Below are 15,905 nucleotides of genomic sequence, written 5' to 3' on the forward strand. Positions count from 1 at the left end.
TGCTTCAGCACTCTGTCGCCTCAACACCATAGAGCAGCATTCAGAAGATCCTCTTATGCTGAGCAGCACAACACACTGCAATAAGACAGTTGCTCTCGACAGAAAGTTTTTCTTACTGTTGAGAAAAGAACACTGATGTCCAAACCTGTACCTTTTCTATTCAGGTTCTTATACTGCACCAGCATCGTGTATTGAGCCCCTTTCAGTACTGCTTTAAGAAGTTGAGACATGTCTAGTATATGTCAACTAGAGTTGTAGCCAAGTGGATCCTAAGCTATTTTTATATATATATAAAAAATATCAAATATCTTGAGATCGATATGGCTACATATGCTGGGACTGACATGGCTACAACAACACTGCATGTAACTAGCATCTTTTGTGTGGTTCTTATCTTTTTGTTTTTATTTTTCCCCAGGGGAAAATTAAAAAACAACAACATTCTCGTGTGTGTGTTGATCTATGTGCTATTTATTAGGAAGGTAAGATTGAAGAGGTGTGTGTGCATGTGGGGTGGAAAGCAGCAAAGTCTGTGGTTTGGTTTAGCTTCTGTTGGAGAGCACACAATTGAGCTTTTAGCCTTGTGGTGGATATGTTGCCAGAGGATCGTAGCTGTAGATGGTGGTCCTTGTCCTGGAGCTTTAGATGACCTATTTGATAACCCAGGCCCAGATTATTACTTGTCCTTGAAGAAAAGTACTGAAGTCTTGAACTTGATGCAATATTCTATGGTGAGCCAGTGAAGTGAATAGATAGATTTGATGTGCTTGAGGGTAACCTGTGTTGCTGAGGAGGGGCGCTGCTGTATTTTGTGTTAACTGTAGACAAGGTAGACTGTATTGCTGTAGTCCCGTTGTATGTTGCTGAAACCAAGTCATTATGCGATCCTAGCCAGCTGGAGGTGGTTGAATTAATTGCTCATAGATATTGCTATGTTGAGAGCTTAGCATAAACCTGGAATCCAGGGTCAGTTCTAAACTGCACACTGGCTTGACCAGTTTTGGGTGTGGACCTTCAATCAGAGGAGACTGTGGCTGAAAACTCCTAAAAAAAAATAAATCTTTTCTTCTTCTGGCCAGCATGACCTCTGCTTGGCCTGTTACATACATGTTGCTATGCATATACATGGAAGCCCTGATTCTGCTAAATGCTTAGCTGAAGTGGGACACGTGTACACATGATTTTAAAATTAGATAATGTATGTCATTGTAGGTATCTTTAAATCTTATTTTTCAAAACTTCACAAAATCATGCACAAATGTAATGAATGACTCATACTAAAAGTTTGTCTTTTGACTTGGCTTATTCGTTAACTTTTGTTTGTTTGTGTTTTTTAAAGGATTTTATGCTTTTGTCCTGACTGCTGCCGCTGTAGGAAATTCTTTATATTTTGAAATTGAGCTTCATTATTTATATGACCATTTTCTGCAGTTTGCAGTCTCTGCTGCAATTTTTTCTGTGTTGTTGAGCATTTATCTCTATGCCCGGTCCCTGAAAGCACCTAAAGAAGAACTGTCACCTGGTGGAAATTCTGGTAAGTGTGAATAATATTTCAAACCTTTCCTCCCTTCTGTTTTATTACACTTTCACTGTACAAAGAAATCTTTGCTAAATCAAATCTTAAGTACATTTTAGGATAATTGCCATAACAGTCTGGCTAATTATTAGATGTTTCTCATATTTATATTGCAAATTGAATGGTTTTTAATAAAGATACAGATTCTGCATAGCACCTCAAATTTAGTTGCCTTTTTTGCATAATGAACTCAGAAGCATTATTTGAAGTGTTTTATGTAGCCCTGTACTTAGAGATGAGAGGAAAATTATTTTTATTTTGCAGTTTTCAGCATTTGATAGTGTTCTGTATAGTCATTTTTACCTCTTTGTTGAAACCTTTCCAACAACAGCTTGTGGGGAGGAGCAGGGAGAAAATGATTGATTCAAAAACTAGAAACATTGGCAGTGGGAAGTCAGGGTTAGGGGAGAATTTCAATGTATTATTTTAACTCCGTTTTTTGTACTTGGCTGCATCCTTTTTTAAATCTAGTAGTTTAACTTAGTTTTTGGAAGGATATTTTGACTCCAGTGGGACTACTTATTTATGCAAAGTTAAGCATATGCATCAGGTTTTTGCAGGATCAGTGATAAATTGGGGGGAAAAGATTGACTATGCGTAAATTTACCAAATGTACAAATAAAAGTAGATTTCCCCCCCCCCCCCCCCCCCCAAACATACAGTTATGATAGTAATAATTTTGACTTTTACTTGTAACAGTATGGGTATGGGGGGGGGGGGAGGGGGAACGTCAGACCTTGCTGGCTAACTGCAGAAATGTGTGTGTATATAACACGACATTAAACTGACATATTGCTTCTAATGGAATAGCAGTATGATGACTAACAAGGGGAGTTACCAGACAAAATGAATGAGTGAAACAAGAAAATTATTGAAAACTTGAGCTTACTGGCTTTTTGCTGGTGCTTGGGAGTGAACAGAAGGAATATGAGAAATTGTCACAATAATTGTGCTTCTAAAAGTATAGTTCTAGCGTTCAAAAGGTGACTTTTTAAAAATGGTATTTTATGTTTCTTCTATATAAGATTTTTTTCTACCTGCCAACTGAGCCATTTCTGTCCTCCTTGTCCATCTTCAAAAGTTAACAAGAATTCTGCCGTCTAGCATATGCATATAGTATTATCTTTCTTCTCCCATTTCTCCCCCCCCCCCCAAATTTATTCACTTATGCATTGTTTCATTTTCTTGATTAAAACAGCTACATGTTCTTGGCTGAAGTTACATTGCTGCTATCCAGCACAGAGTGCAGGGTGCTGTGGGGAACTTAAGAGTAGGAGCAGCTAAGTTTAGTTAGTATATATGGGGGTTGTGATGTCACTGTGTCACAGAAAATGAAGTTCACAAGCTCTCCTGACAGCAGAGTTTATGGAAGAGGCAAACTTCAAGGAGGAATAAAAGATGAAAAATTTCCTCAAGAAATTATTAGGCAGACTTAGCTTATGTTTTTACCATATGGGGGCTCTCAGGAAAAATTCCATTATAGCTTTTTTTAATTCACGTTTTAGGATTACAGCACGACTTTTCACGACAGATAAAGTAATAGCTGTTTTATAAGTGTCAGAGGAAGGTGGTGGGGAACAGACAGAAAGTGATTACTAGAAGCATGTGCATTTTGTTTGCAGGGAACTTTGTTTATGACTTCTTCATTGGACGTGAATTAAACCCTCGCATTGGAAATTTTGACCTCAAATACTTCTGTGAGATGCGTCCAGGCTTAATTGGCTGGGTGAGTATGAGTACTTTTAACCATTTTGTTTTACTTGCTTGGATCTTATTAAATATGAAAACTTTTAATTGCGGTGAAGAAATATAATAAGCTTGAAAGAGGAGAAAATGTGCAAAACAGCTGTGTATTGAAAGACATGATTAAAACAGATCTCACAGGAACAGTTTTTACAGCTCTATCACATTGCTTGTATTAAGCATTCTAAAAGCGAGACTATGCAGAGGCTATACTTTTTTGAACAAGGGCTACTAATGAGTTACCTATTTGTGAAATTTGTAGATTTTTTTTTTCAATAAATGTAACCTAGGGTCTAAATTGCCAGACAGTCTACTTTTAAAAATGAACTAGAACTAGCAGAAATAAGTGCCTTTAAATTTGTGCAAAATTTGTAGTGAAATGTGACTCTTTTTAGGTTGTTATTAACTTGGCAATGCTGTTGGCTGAGATGAAGGTACAGGATCGTAACGTGCCATCTTTGTCAATGATACTGGTTAATAGTTTCCAACTTCTCTATGTGGTGGATGCTCTTTGGAATGAGGTAACTGACATTCCCTTCAATCTATATTAAACTTTTGCTAACATATCCAGTTAAACTATGACAGACTAATGTACTCGTGCTTTTTTTATGAATTGTAAATTTCCCTCCTAATCTCTCTAGGAAGCTATCTTGACTACAATGGACATTACCCACGATGGGTTTGGGTTCATGCTAGCATTTGGAGATTTGGTATGGATTCCATTTGTCTACAGTTTACAAGCCTTCTATTTAGTCAATCATCCTAGTGAAATTTCTTGGCCTATCGCTTCTGCAATTATTATTCTGAATAGTAAGTCATGAACATTTTTTTACAATTACAAAACTAATCTTTATTTCCTTTTCTGAGTGAGGAAGGATGGTCCAGTGGTTAGGGCACTTAGGAGGCCTGGAGTTCATTTCCCTTCTCTGCTACAGACTTCCCGTGTGGCCTTGGGAAAGTCATTTAACCATAAGTTAAAAATTGTGAGGCCCCCATTACTACAATAGTTCTTGAGTAGGCATATTAAGTATTATAGGTTTACATACACCAAAAAAATCCGAACATACTCTAGGCAACTAATGAGTTGCTTAAGAGGGGATATTCTTTGGCTAGTAATTACTGCAAAGAATAAATTCAAGTTCATAGATTCATGAGGGGGACTTAGATACCTAACATGGGCTATTGTAAAATTAGGCAGATAGCTAGAGGAGTTGATGTATCCCCTGGAAGATCTTTGCATACCCCCAGAAATACACATACCTGTGTTTGAGAACCACTGTTGTATGAGATCGTCCACCATCTTAGAGAGTTCAGCACCTGGTTCAGAACCAGTGCCTGATTTTTGCATGCATTGTGATGAGTGGGTCCATACTTTCAGGGCAGAGGCCTGGAGGCACCTGATAAGGCACCTTCTTCATAGAGTGATTCCTATACATAAAACTAGGAGGACCAGTAGCTATAGACATTAAGCTATGGTTGGCCTGCACACTTTACCAACATGTATATCAAGTTTTGGATCCAGTCGAATCTGTCTAGTGATGGGTAGACCTTTTACCAGATAAATCTTTCCACTCCCAGGCAAACTGTCTTTGTGAAGGGAGGGAATGAAGGAGCTCTTCTTGGTGTTTATAACAAATCCATGTGCTTGAAGAAGATCTAGTGTCCAGATTGTGGCACTGTGTGCTGCTGCTTGGATCAGAGCTCTGATCAAGATGTCATCTAGGAAGGGATAAGGACATGTGAGAGCCCTCAGATTTGAGCCTGGCTATTACTACCACCAGCATCTTGGTAAAGGGGGGTGGATGAAAGGCTAAAAAATAGAAGTGTTTGGTACTGGTATGCAAATCTCAGCAGTCTGTGGTGGCATGGTCATATGGGAATGTGGAGATCTACATCTGCTAGATCCACAGAAACAAGGAACTCCCCTTGAGACAGGAATGCTACTGTTGAAGCTAGGATCTCAATCCAGAATCTCTTTCTTCATCCATTTGTTGAGCTACTTGAGATCCAGGATAGCTCTGGGACCCCCCCCCCCAGTCCCCTCCAGTGTGCTTCTGAACAATGAAGTATAGTCATAAGAATTTTTCTTCTGAGGGAACTTTTTCTATTGCTCCTATGCCCAGGAAATGTGAGTTTTTGTTTAACACCAGCTTGTGTTTGATGGGGGTTTGGATGAACAAGGGATGGGGTGGAGCCTTTAGTTTGAAGAAGTAACTGCCTCTCTCACCCACTGTCTTTAGTTTGATAGAGATCATACTTCTGAGAACTGGGAAATTCTGCTTCCTAGATTCAGTCTGGATGTAGGTACGTTTGTTTGTTGTCATAGTGGGCTCTTAAAGGCAGTGGACCCACCTTTTGGATTTTCCACCCAATCTCTGGTTCCAGGGTTTTCCCCTGGTACCTTTGTGAGGAGGATGGACAAATAGAGTGTTTTTGACTTGCTGGGTTTGTGGTCCCTCCTTAGAGGACTATGGGGGAAAGGACTGTTTCGGCTTGGCAGCGGTTTCTCCTATATTTTGTCTAGTTTTTCTCCAAAGAGGAGAAGGCCTCTAAATTTAGATGAGCATGGAATTTCTTTGGAGTGAGCATCAACCTTCCAGGGTTCCAGAGCTGGATGCCATGGCTCTCGCTGAAAATCTCATTGCATCCATTCAGGCATCTGCCATAAAGGCTGTTGCTAGGGAAATTTTCTTAAGTGTAGACATGAAGTCAAGATAGTCTCTGTTCTTCATGGTCTTAAGGTCATCCAGTCTGGACATGGTCGTTCTTTCGCAAAGTATGTAGCTGGTCAGGGATGCTCTATAGGTGGCCGACAAAGTCTCAAAGTGCCTTCTAAGGGCAAATATCCCCTTTGGACAGGGGTACCATATCTTCTGTTAGATGCCATTGCAGCATCAATCTTTGGTATGTCCGCAATGGCAATTTTTGGTTCTTGCAGTTTATCAGGGCTCCCTCCCCTCTCCTCTCTGATCACATTATCGAAGGATGGGTGCAGCAGGATTGGTATTTCAGGTGAAGATTTACAAGGCTGGTGTTAGCCTTTAGACTTGTCCTCTCCCAACCGCTCAGGTTGGATCTGGATTGTGGATGTAACTTTTTTGCATGATTTCAAATATTTCAGGGCAGAAAACCTTTGTTGCTTTTTTTCCCTGGGTGCTGCTCAAAGCCTGAATCTGAGAGCTTCCCTTCCTCAGTAGAGGAGGAGCTGACTGAGAACAGAGATAAAAAACCATAAGAGGTATTCAAATACCTTTTCCTCCTTGCTCTTTTTTTTTTTTTTTAAGGTTTTTTGACCTGCTTTGCAGGTGTTGCCACCTGGCTGTTGCCAGAGTATGGCTTGCTTTGTGCAAGCCCTCTGAATATGTCTCACACTTGGTGTCTTTTGCGTCCAGGTCCCACTCTCCTTGCCTGGGGGATGGGGTTTCATTGCCAGAGTTCCCTGATTTGAGGTGGGAAGGAGAGCCAAGAATGAGCCTTTTTTCTCTCCCCAGTGAACTCAGGATCCATTTTAGGACTTTTGTGGGGGATAGAGAAGGACATAGACTTGTTTCTTCTTAAGGTTTTTTTCTTGGCAGTCCTGTTCTTCCCCAGCATCCCCCCCCCCCACCCCTCCAGCTGATTGGATGAAGTCCTCCTTGGAGTCGCTCCCTAAGTCTCCAGATTGGGCTTTTCTGTGTAGGAGTTAAGGCTTTGTGGAGTAGTGGGACCAACATGCATGCCTGACCTAAAGCCGTATGTCCTACCAGTGCAAGGTTTACCTGGCTAAAAACAGGCAGGGCCCAATTTGCCATTCAAAGAACCTGTAAAAGCTGCTTCACAGATAGAATACCATTTGATTTAGTTTGGTGTTTGTCATGCATGACTGAAGGCAAAGGAGTGTAGCAGGGAGGTATTGCAATGCTGGTTCTGGGTGACTGAGACCAGATCCAATGGAGGGAAAACAAAGAGGCTGTTTGCTACTGCCCAAAAAAGTGGATAAAATAATAAGCGGGCAAAGAAAAGTAAGGAGCAAAGTGAACTGTCACTTTGCTGCTGTGGAGACAGAAGATCTGGCAGCCGGGTGGAAAAAGGGGTGTGGCTAGCACAGTCTAGGCAACAGCTTTGAACTGCAGACAAGAGGGGAATAGTCCATAAATATCAGAATTGTGGGAGATGTTGGGCTACAGAAATCCATCTAGATAATCTTTTGGACCAGATGGGCTTTCCTTTCAGTCTCTCCTCTGAAATGAACAGTCTAGCTGAAGATCTAAAATATTTTATCCTCTGCAAATAAAATGGTAAGGCACATCTGACATCCAATGTATGAAGCATAAGCAGGTGAGCATGAGTGTGGCTAGCACTGGCTGTGCTACAGCTTTGAACTGCCTCCTGAAACTGCACTCAAGAGGGGAACAGAATAGCCCATATGTATCAGAATTCTGGGAGAGCTCCTCGAAATGCAATAACACTTATAAATTTTATTCATTCATTTTACTTCATATCTGCTACCCCCAAGAGATGCAAAATGCATCTTTTTTTCCCCCTTCCTTTCCAATGTTTAGGTTTCTTTCATTTGAATAAATGCTTAATTTTTAATATGCTGGAAAATTGTCCCATTTTCCTTTAAATTTCTTTGTGTCCATCCCTCTTCTTTCTTAAATTTGTATCAATTGTTCTATGCATGCAAAGTGCTAGGGTACATAGTAGTACAATGCAAACTTCAAGAACATACAGTGAAAATGTAGTGGCCCAGGTGCAACATCTCATCTACTCTTTAGCTTTTTTTTTTTTTTTTTTTTTTAATGAATTCAGTTTTTCTCTTCTATTAAAAGTTTACTTGCCTGGGGAGAGTGGGCAAGTAATCATGGTAAGACTATAGTAGTATATATGAGGAGAGTAATAAAAAAGGATGTAACCATGAATGTTGTTGTCTCTTGTACGTACATCTACTTGCAATGATATATTGGGCATGTATTTTCCCAAAATAGGTGTACTGCTGAGGAATATGAGAACCTGTTGTGGGTTATTTAATAGAAATGTAAAACCCAGCCTCATGTTAAAAATGAAACTTGTAAAAAGGCAAAGTTCTTGGTAAAGATTCTCAAATATCCTATACTTATGTATAAAGCATCAGATACAATATGAAACACATTAACATTTGAAACCCAAGGGTTTTTTTATAATATTTCAGTTCCATTAGTGAGTGACTCTTGAGAGCTGGGTAATTATAACTGTGTGCCTAATGAAATAATTTTGTGATTGCACAAGAGGGTATTTTGATGATAGAAAAGTTTACTGAAACATTGCAATTATGAAATGAAAATATTATTTTCTTTATTTTAGTCTTTGGGTATTACATTTTCCGTGGTGCAAACTCACAGAAAAATGCATTTCGGAGGAATCCAAACGATCCCAAATTGGCTCGTAAGTATCTTTTTGGCTAACTTAACATTAAAGTTTTTTTACTACTTTCCATACAGTATCTCTCAATTATGTTCTATTTACATGCACATTTTAAACATTATTTTATACCCTGCTTTCTGTATGCAGACTTGAAATGTATTCCCACTGCAGCTGGAAAAAGTCTTCTAGTCACAGGCTGGTGGGGTTTGGTTCGTCACCCTAACTATCTAGGTGATATTATGATGGCTCTGGCTTGGTCCCTACCATGTGGTAAGATCCTGAAACTAAAGTGCTTGCTATTAAAAACTTGTGCATGTGTTTTGGCAACTGACTTCCATTTTCTAATTTGCCAATAGTTATTTAAGACACTAGGCTGTCTGTAATTAACAGAAAGTTTAAATTCAGTGGAATAAGCCTGATTTGACATCTGGCTTCGCACTACATAACCCCTTTGAACCAAGTTTAGTTCTTAGATAAACGTCTGACTCCTCTCGCTTTACCTGTGCTCTTCTGGGGATGGCTGACTTGTGAGCCCCTTCTTCATTCATTTGTCCTGGGGCTGCCAGCTGGACTATGCTGTTTACAAATGGAGCTAGAGGAAGTACTACTTTAGTAGGCAGGGTTTCCCGCTGTTTAGGGACAAGTGTCACCAGATATGGGCAGGATTTCAAAACCGAGTATATCCAAATGAATTGATGTGACAGCAAACACACATGAAGGAGGCTATATGTTGAACTCCTGTTGCTGAGCAGTTTTTTTTTTAAACTCCAAAGTTTATGCCTTGGAATTAGGATACAGCTAAAATTGACTAAATCTTCCACTATTAAACATATGTTAAAAAACATCCAAACTTCAGAAAGTATGGAAATTCAACATTTTGGTTCAAATATAAACTATTTCAGCTTTTAAATATTTTGAGTATAGTGAAGTTCACCTAAAGAGCACTGTCAGCAGTCTTTCTTACCTTAAATTTGGAGATTTAGGTATTGGGAGGATACTTTACCTTTGCATGTCCTTGCTTTTGTATGCATCTCACAATACTGAAATATTCTCTCAATGCATTTTTCTGCCTGAATATCCCTTTTGCTTTAGCCTACAGGAAGTGTGTGTTTGTGAGCTTTAATGCAAAATTACTTGCTTTTTAAGCATTGTAAAATTTGTCACATGTGTACATAAAACAGAGAGAGCAGGTTTACAAAACTAAAACACCTTCTTCCTTGCACCCTTTACACCTGTCCTCCAAAACCAAATTGTTAGTCCATAGTATAGACAAACCGCCTGCAAAATGTGCCATAGCAATCTTGCTATATCCTATAATTGAGTGCTAAGAAGGGGTTCAGCACTATACAAATAGATGCAATCTCTTTGAAGATGCTCACAGGCCAGAGCAAGCACATGCCATACAGTTTGGTATAGATAAAATGTTGTGGTTTTGTATAATGTTTGACCTACTAGTTGGAACTCAATATCTGTATCGTGACTTGTATTTCAAGGTTTTTACTCTTACTCTGAATACCAGCATATTTTTCTGAGTTTTGCTATATGTACAATGACTTTCCAACTGTGTTCTACAGGTTTTAATCATATTTTGCCATATTTCTACGTGATTTATTTCACCTGCTTGCTTATTCATCGAGAAGCTCGTGATGAACATCAGTGTAAGAAAAAATATGGCTTGGCATGGGAAAGGTACTGTCAACGTGTACCATATCGTATATTTCCTTACATCTACTAAGGTACTCCAGGAACTTGTGTTGCAAACTACGTCTGCAGTTACAGATTCTTTGCAAATAAAAACATGCCCCATACCTTTGCACTTGGTCTGTTTTGGTAAATTTTTAGGCTTTTCTTAAAGATGTGATCAAACAATGTAGTGAACAAACAAATATGATTATTAGCCAGCCTTCTCCAAATATTTACCAACTAGTCATTTTACGCTACACAGTGTATTCAATTAGAATAAACCAGTTACCTTGTCATGTATGAATAAGTAAAAGAGAAGGAAATAGACAGTTCACATAACTCACATATTTAACTGACTTTCAGTACTACCCCTGAAAAAATGTGCTCTCTTCTCCCCTCTCCCCCCAAAAACAAAACAAAAACTGTAGGGTGCAAAGCTTTGGGGTTAACAACCCAATCAAAATTGTAAGGTTTTGTAAGTTTCTTTTTATTCTTGAGGACCCAATTTTTTAAATTAAACCTTAATCTACTGAGTTTACATTTTTTAGAAAAAGTTCATTTAATTTAGCACTGTGATGTGATGTATGTTTTTGTTATATTAAGGGAATACGATTTCCATCCAGCTCACTCTTCTTCAATCACTTGCTGGTTCCCAGCGGTGAGGAGCTAAAAACCATAATCCTGCATTCAGTGATAAATGGAAGGTATTATAAGGTGTGGTGTGTAGTACACACTATGAAGTAAATTAGCTACAGTGTGTTTGCTCTGAGTTTTGTAAAATAGTTCTTAATGTACCATAGGATCCATTGACTGTATTATAAAACCTTCATGTTTTTCCTGTACAGTGTTTGAGAATGTGAGATACAATAGCTTTTTTTAGGAACAGGGAGAAAAAAACCATTTCCAGTATTTTTTTAAAAAAATGTTTTTAAGGATTTTGTAAAGTAATGTATTGATTGTCTTGAAAATTAATTGAAGTATTCATTTAAATATTGTTGACAAATATGCTATGAAAATGTAGAAAATATATTCAATCCAAAGTTTGTGAATCTGGCATTACTACCTCAAATGTAGGTTTTGCCTTTTATACTGTTGCAAATAGCAAAGTTTTTTCAATATTTCTATTTAAGTCAATTTTACATGAATCTTTGTCACATTCTAATATATTTTTGTATATATTTTTGACTTTTTTTATCTAGCGTATATATTTTGTATCGACTTCTGTCAGTTATGTTCTTTATATCCCAAGAATGGAATTCTATCCCACTGCAAAGGTTTAATTTTTATTTGATTGACTGTAAGTGGATTAATTTTAATAAGGCTGGGAGAGTGCTGAGGTAATTTTGCATTAATGAACCTTGGAGAACTAGTTTTATCCTGCTTGTCTTTCAGTTGGTAGCTTTTTTCAGAAACAAAAATTTAGTAAGTCATTGGTCTTGAATTTTAATTGCACTGTGGAGGGAAATTAGGTACTCCATAGTCAGGGGTCCTATCAAACTACAATTGTTAAAAATGTTGAATAGTTGGATGTTTTAAAAATAGTGATATAATTGAAAAGCTAGTGTTTGCTTTTTTTTTTTAAATGCGCTGAGTCATTTTAGTGAATGTAGCATAACTTGTTCAACATGATCATGACAGCTTCAGCAGGTCCATGTGGTTGCTGTTGTAAGGAGAATATTTTAACACCAACTATTTTGATTTCTGGAAAAAAACGTGGTTAAAAGTGCCACTTTTAAAAATGAGGTTAAATTATGCTACTGAAAAATAAACTAGCAACCTTTCTACAGTCTGCATGCCATTCTTCAGAGACATGAGAATATATCAACTTCAATTTCTTCTGTACACTCATATTTTTGATGTAAAATTGATTAAGTAGCATTTTATACAAACAACCTGTAAACTGAAATAAAATTGTTTTAAAAAGTGGTAGAGTGCAAATTTTGATCCCTTATTTATATATTTAATTGCATTTTTAAGAAAACAGTGCCAGCTGAATCTTCATTTGTATAATACCTAAGAGAAACAAAATTTCAAATGAGGTGTTTTAGTTGCAAAAATTTTCTTGGCCCTTCACTAATGGCAGCACTTAAGCTCTATAACACGCCTGCACAACTCGTAAAGCGGCGAGGGCCATACTACTCCAAAGAAAACAGCTGAGGGCCGAACCCCCCCGGCCCCGCTGACCCCCCCCCCCCCCCAGCACCACGCAGCCCCCCGAAACACAACACCCCCTGCCCCACAGAAACAACCCCCCCCAGCACCACCCAGTCCCCCTGAAACAACCCTCCGCCGCCCACCCCACAGAAACAAACACTCCTTCCCCTGCGGGCCACACAGTGAGCCCACCTACTCACCCCCCACGGGCCGCACAAAGAGCCCACACGGGCCGCATGTTGTGCAGGCCTGCTCTATAAGCAAGTTTTTGGACCTTTTAAGCAGAGTTATTTAAACAATCCTCTTCACATTTTTGGTTTAATCAGGAGTAACTCACATTTGTAACAAGTGTGGATCTTCAGCGTGTGAGAGGCACCTACCCCATTAGTTTGCTTGATTAATCTCACCCATGCCCAGCTAATGCTGTGCTCTGTTTTATGTAGGGGTGAGAATGAGATTTTTCTAATCATGCAGTACATAATGGGGAGGTTGTCCATGAAATAGTGCCTTTAATTTCCTCTTCAATGGTAAGATGTCCTTGCAAGAGAAAAGAGGCCCAGCATTGACCGTTGGTCAGCCTGCTGTTGGGTAAGAAGAATCTGGTACCTAATTCTGTTTCCTTCTGTGTGCTTTGGGGTGGGGAGCAGTGTTAGATTTACATGTACTCTTAATATATGTTGGGACAAAGTTTTAATTTTGTGCATCAATATAAGTAACTAAATTCTATGCACAGTCTTTCTGGTGATGGTGCAGAGGGCAATTTAATATACATTTTATTAAAATGGAGAAGTGAAAAAGATCTCATACCAGATCAGTTGTCCATATAATCTGGCTGCTCTTTTTAAACCTGGCAAAACTGGAATGCACAAGAGAAACTGAAGTAGTAGTTTCTAATCAGTTATAACATGAAGATTATCCCTGTCGTTTTGAAGTGGGCGCTGATAACTCCACACTAGCTACCACACGTTGGTAAAACACTTAAACTACCATGGATGGAAGTGAGGAATACACTTTTAATACTATGAAAAAGGTCTTCTCTTGGAACAGTTAACAACTGTGTTCTTTAATTTCAATCATAGCGTTAAATCATAAATAAAGCTACTTAGAATGCTCTACTTTCCTGTCTAGCCTATACCGAGATGGTGCGTAGTTATAAAACTTAAACACACTGCTTCAGATGAATAATCAGATACCAGGTTGGTGAGCGAATGGATAAAACCAAAGTAGGAACAAAGTGTCATGCTGTACATCAAACTACGGATTTTTAAATAACATTTATTTAACGCAAGGAGTGCTGAAGGTACTACATTATCTTGATCGTATTTGTACAGTAACTAGCTGACTGACTACTAGTACTCCTAATGCTTTTGAAACCATTACACTCCCTAATCTTAGTTGTACAGCAGATAAAATGTGGTTTCATGAACAATAAATGGTGTTTTTTGTTTTGTTTTGTTTTTTCAATTTGTCAGTCATCCAGTTGGCACAGCATTGCAACCCCCCTTGTAACCCAATGACTGGAAGTTCTTTTGGTTGGTAGACTGATTGTTGTTACAAAGTTAGTGGACAGACCTGTAGATAACAAGATTCCAGCTCTTTGAGGAGTCCGGTAAAGTGGACATTCATAATGCATTAGTTCTCTTTGTTCCTCATCTGGACATGTGTGTCTTGTTTGGATAATCTAAAAATTATAATCCAGACACAAGAGAATTGTTTAATAGCAGGTACATAGTTAAACCAAATGAAAATGTACTCCAACCATTTTTGGCTAGTGAGAATAGGACTAGATCCCCTATGTTAACTAGGGAAAAGGCAGGGTAGTTTCTAAGTCAGGGATCAGTTCCAGTTCTTACTCATGCAAAATTTCCACTGAGCACAGTGCATTTTACCCAAGTACGAACTACAGGAAGAGGCCATTGGTATTTCCATGGGCAGCCCAAAGTGATGGCATAAAAGTTAGATTTGTTTGTAGATGGCATAGCCAACAGATAGCTAACTTCTGATGTGGGTTTTGCTCTCACCTGTTGTGGTAAAAACACTATTTCAGGGAGTGGATAAAATCTGTCATGAAGAAAGGGTTCTTCCAGCACATGTGTAGTAGGACTCCATCGTGCACCATCTATATATAAACCAAAAACTAGAACACCATTTTCAGGTGGGGAAGGTCCCTAAGATTAGAGAGAGACAAATACTCAGATTATGTATCGTGAGGTAGAGAACAAGACTTTGCTTTTCAGCAACCTTAAGAATGCTGTTAAAGAATCGGGCATGAAGTGTTTTCACATGTATTGGTAATGCTCAGGTACCTATCATTTAATGAAACAACATCACATGCTAAAAGGGATAGATTAGTCTTGAGTACTCTCATTTTAAAGGTCAGACTCCATATCACAGTAACTTTTTAAAGGAATGAGTAAAGGATAAAGTAACAGACACTATTGCTAAGGAATTTCCCTCCCTTTTTGTACATCTGGCCCTGTACACCTAGAGCAAGTGAAAATTCTCCAGCCTTCCAGCTGCATGGTGGTTGGCAGCCTGAAGATGGCATACTCTAAACAAAAACTGTACCCACCACTCCTTTTCATTTAAAGGAAACTGGAAGCCAACTCCAGAAGTGGTGGATATAGTCCAGCATGAAGAAGGAAACCAAGTTCAAGTAGGAAGGAAGTCCAGGGTTATTTATTTTATTTTTTTAAGGTATGTGAAAGCAGAGGGGAGCAGGGTGTTTGTGCACAGCTTGATAGTTCCAAGTCACAACAGTAACTCTATATAAACAACATAGTAGCAGTTTCTGTAGCTGCTTGTTCTTGTTTTAATGGGGACTATAAGGTCTTTAGGGAAGGGATTGTCTCTGTGTTTTCATGATGCTATCACGATGGGGCCCCTAGGGCATTACTACAAGGTAGGGCTGTCAAGTGATTAAAAAAATTAATTGCACTGTTAAACAAGAAACCATTTATTTAAATCATTTTGGATGTTTGCTACATTTTCAAATATATTGATTTCACTTACAACACCGAATACAAAGTGTACAATGCTCACTTTATATTTATTTTTTATTACAAATATTCACACTGTAAAAAAATAAAAGAAATAGTATTTTTCAATTCACCTAATACAAGTACAGTAGTTCAATCTCTTTATCATGAAAGTTGAACTATATACAAAAAAACCTGCATTCAAAAATAAAACAATGTAAAACTTTAGAGCTTACAAGTCCACTCAGTCCTACTTCAGCCAATTGCTCAGACAAAGAAGTTTGTTTGCATGAGATAATGTTGCCCGGTCACAATATCACCTGAAAGTGAGAACAGGTGTTTGCATGGCACTGTTGTAGCCGGCATCGCAAGATATTTATGTGCCAGAT

The 15,905-nt window shown here is 38.5% G+C and overlaps 2 protein-coding genes across 6 annotated transcripts in view; one reads left to right on the plus strand and one right to left on the minus strand.

Annotated features, from left to right (window-relative positions):
- Positions 1–12,310, plus strand: part of LBR (lamin B receptor) — a 43,515-nt gene extending 31,205 nt beyond the window's left edge. For all 5 annotated transcript variants that reach the window (XM_065590623.1, XM_065590622.1, XM_065590624.1 and 2 more), the window contains exons 8-14: positions 1,340–1,534; positions 3,199–3,302; positions 3,715–3,840; positions 3,961–4,129; positions 8,642–8,722; positions 8,849–8,971; positions 10,276–12,310. In XM_065590623.1, the coding sequence (XP_065446695.1) occupies positions 1,340–1,534; positions 3,199–3,302; positions 3,715–3,840; positions 3,961–4,129; positions 8,642–8,722; positions 8,849–8,971; positions 10,276–10,436 (959 nt within the window). In that variant the 3' untranslated portion in view covers positions 10,437–12,310. The remainder of the gene's footprint in view (positions 1–1,339; positions 1,535–3,198; positions 3,303–3,714; positions 3,841–3,960; positions 4,130–8,641; positions 8,723–8,848; positions 8,972–10,275) is intronic.
- Positions 12,311–13,130: 820 nt separating this feature from the next.
- DNAH14 (dynein axonemal heavy chain 14) overlaps positions 13,131–15,905 on the minus strand; it is a 530,612-nt gene continuing 527,837 nt past the window's right edge. Inside the window, 3 exon segments of the mRNA XM_065589985.1 lie at positions 13,131–14,219; positions 14,560–14,706; positions 15,007–15,022. Of these exon segments, the coding sequence (XP_065446057.1) occupies positions 14,007–14,219; positions 14,560–14,706; positions 15,007–15,022 (376 nt within the window). The 3' untranslated portion in view covers positions 13,131–14,006.

This window comes from Chrysemys picta, chromosome 3 (assembly GCF_011386835.1).
Source record: "Chrysemys picta bellii isolate R12L10 chromosome 3, ASM1138683v2, whole genome shotgun sequence".
Lineage (NCBI taxonomy): Eukaryota > Metazoa > Chordata > Testudines > Emydidae > Chrysemys > Chrysemys picta.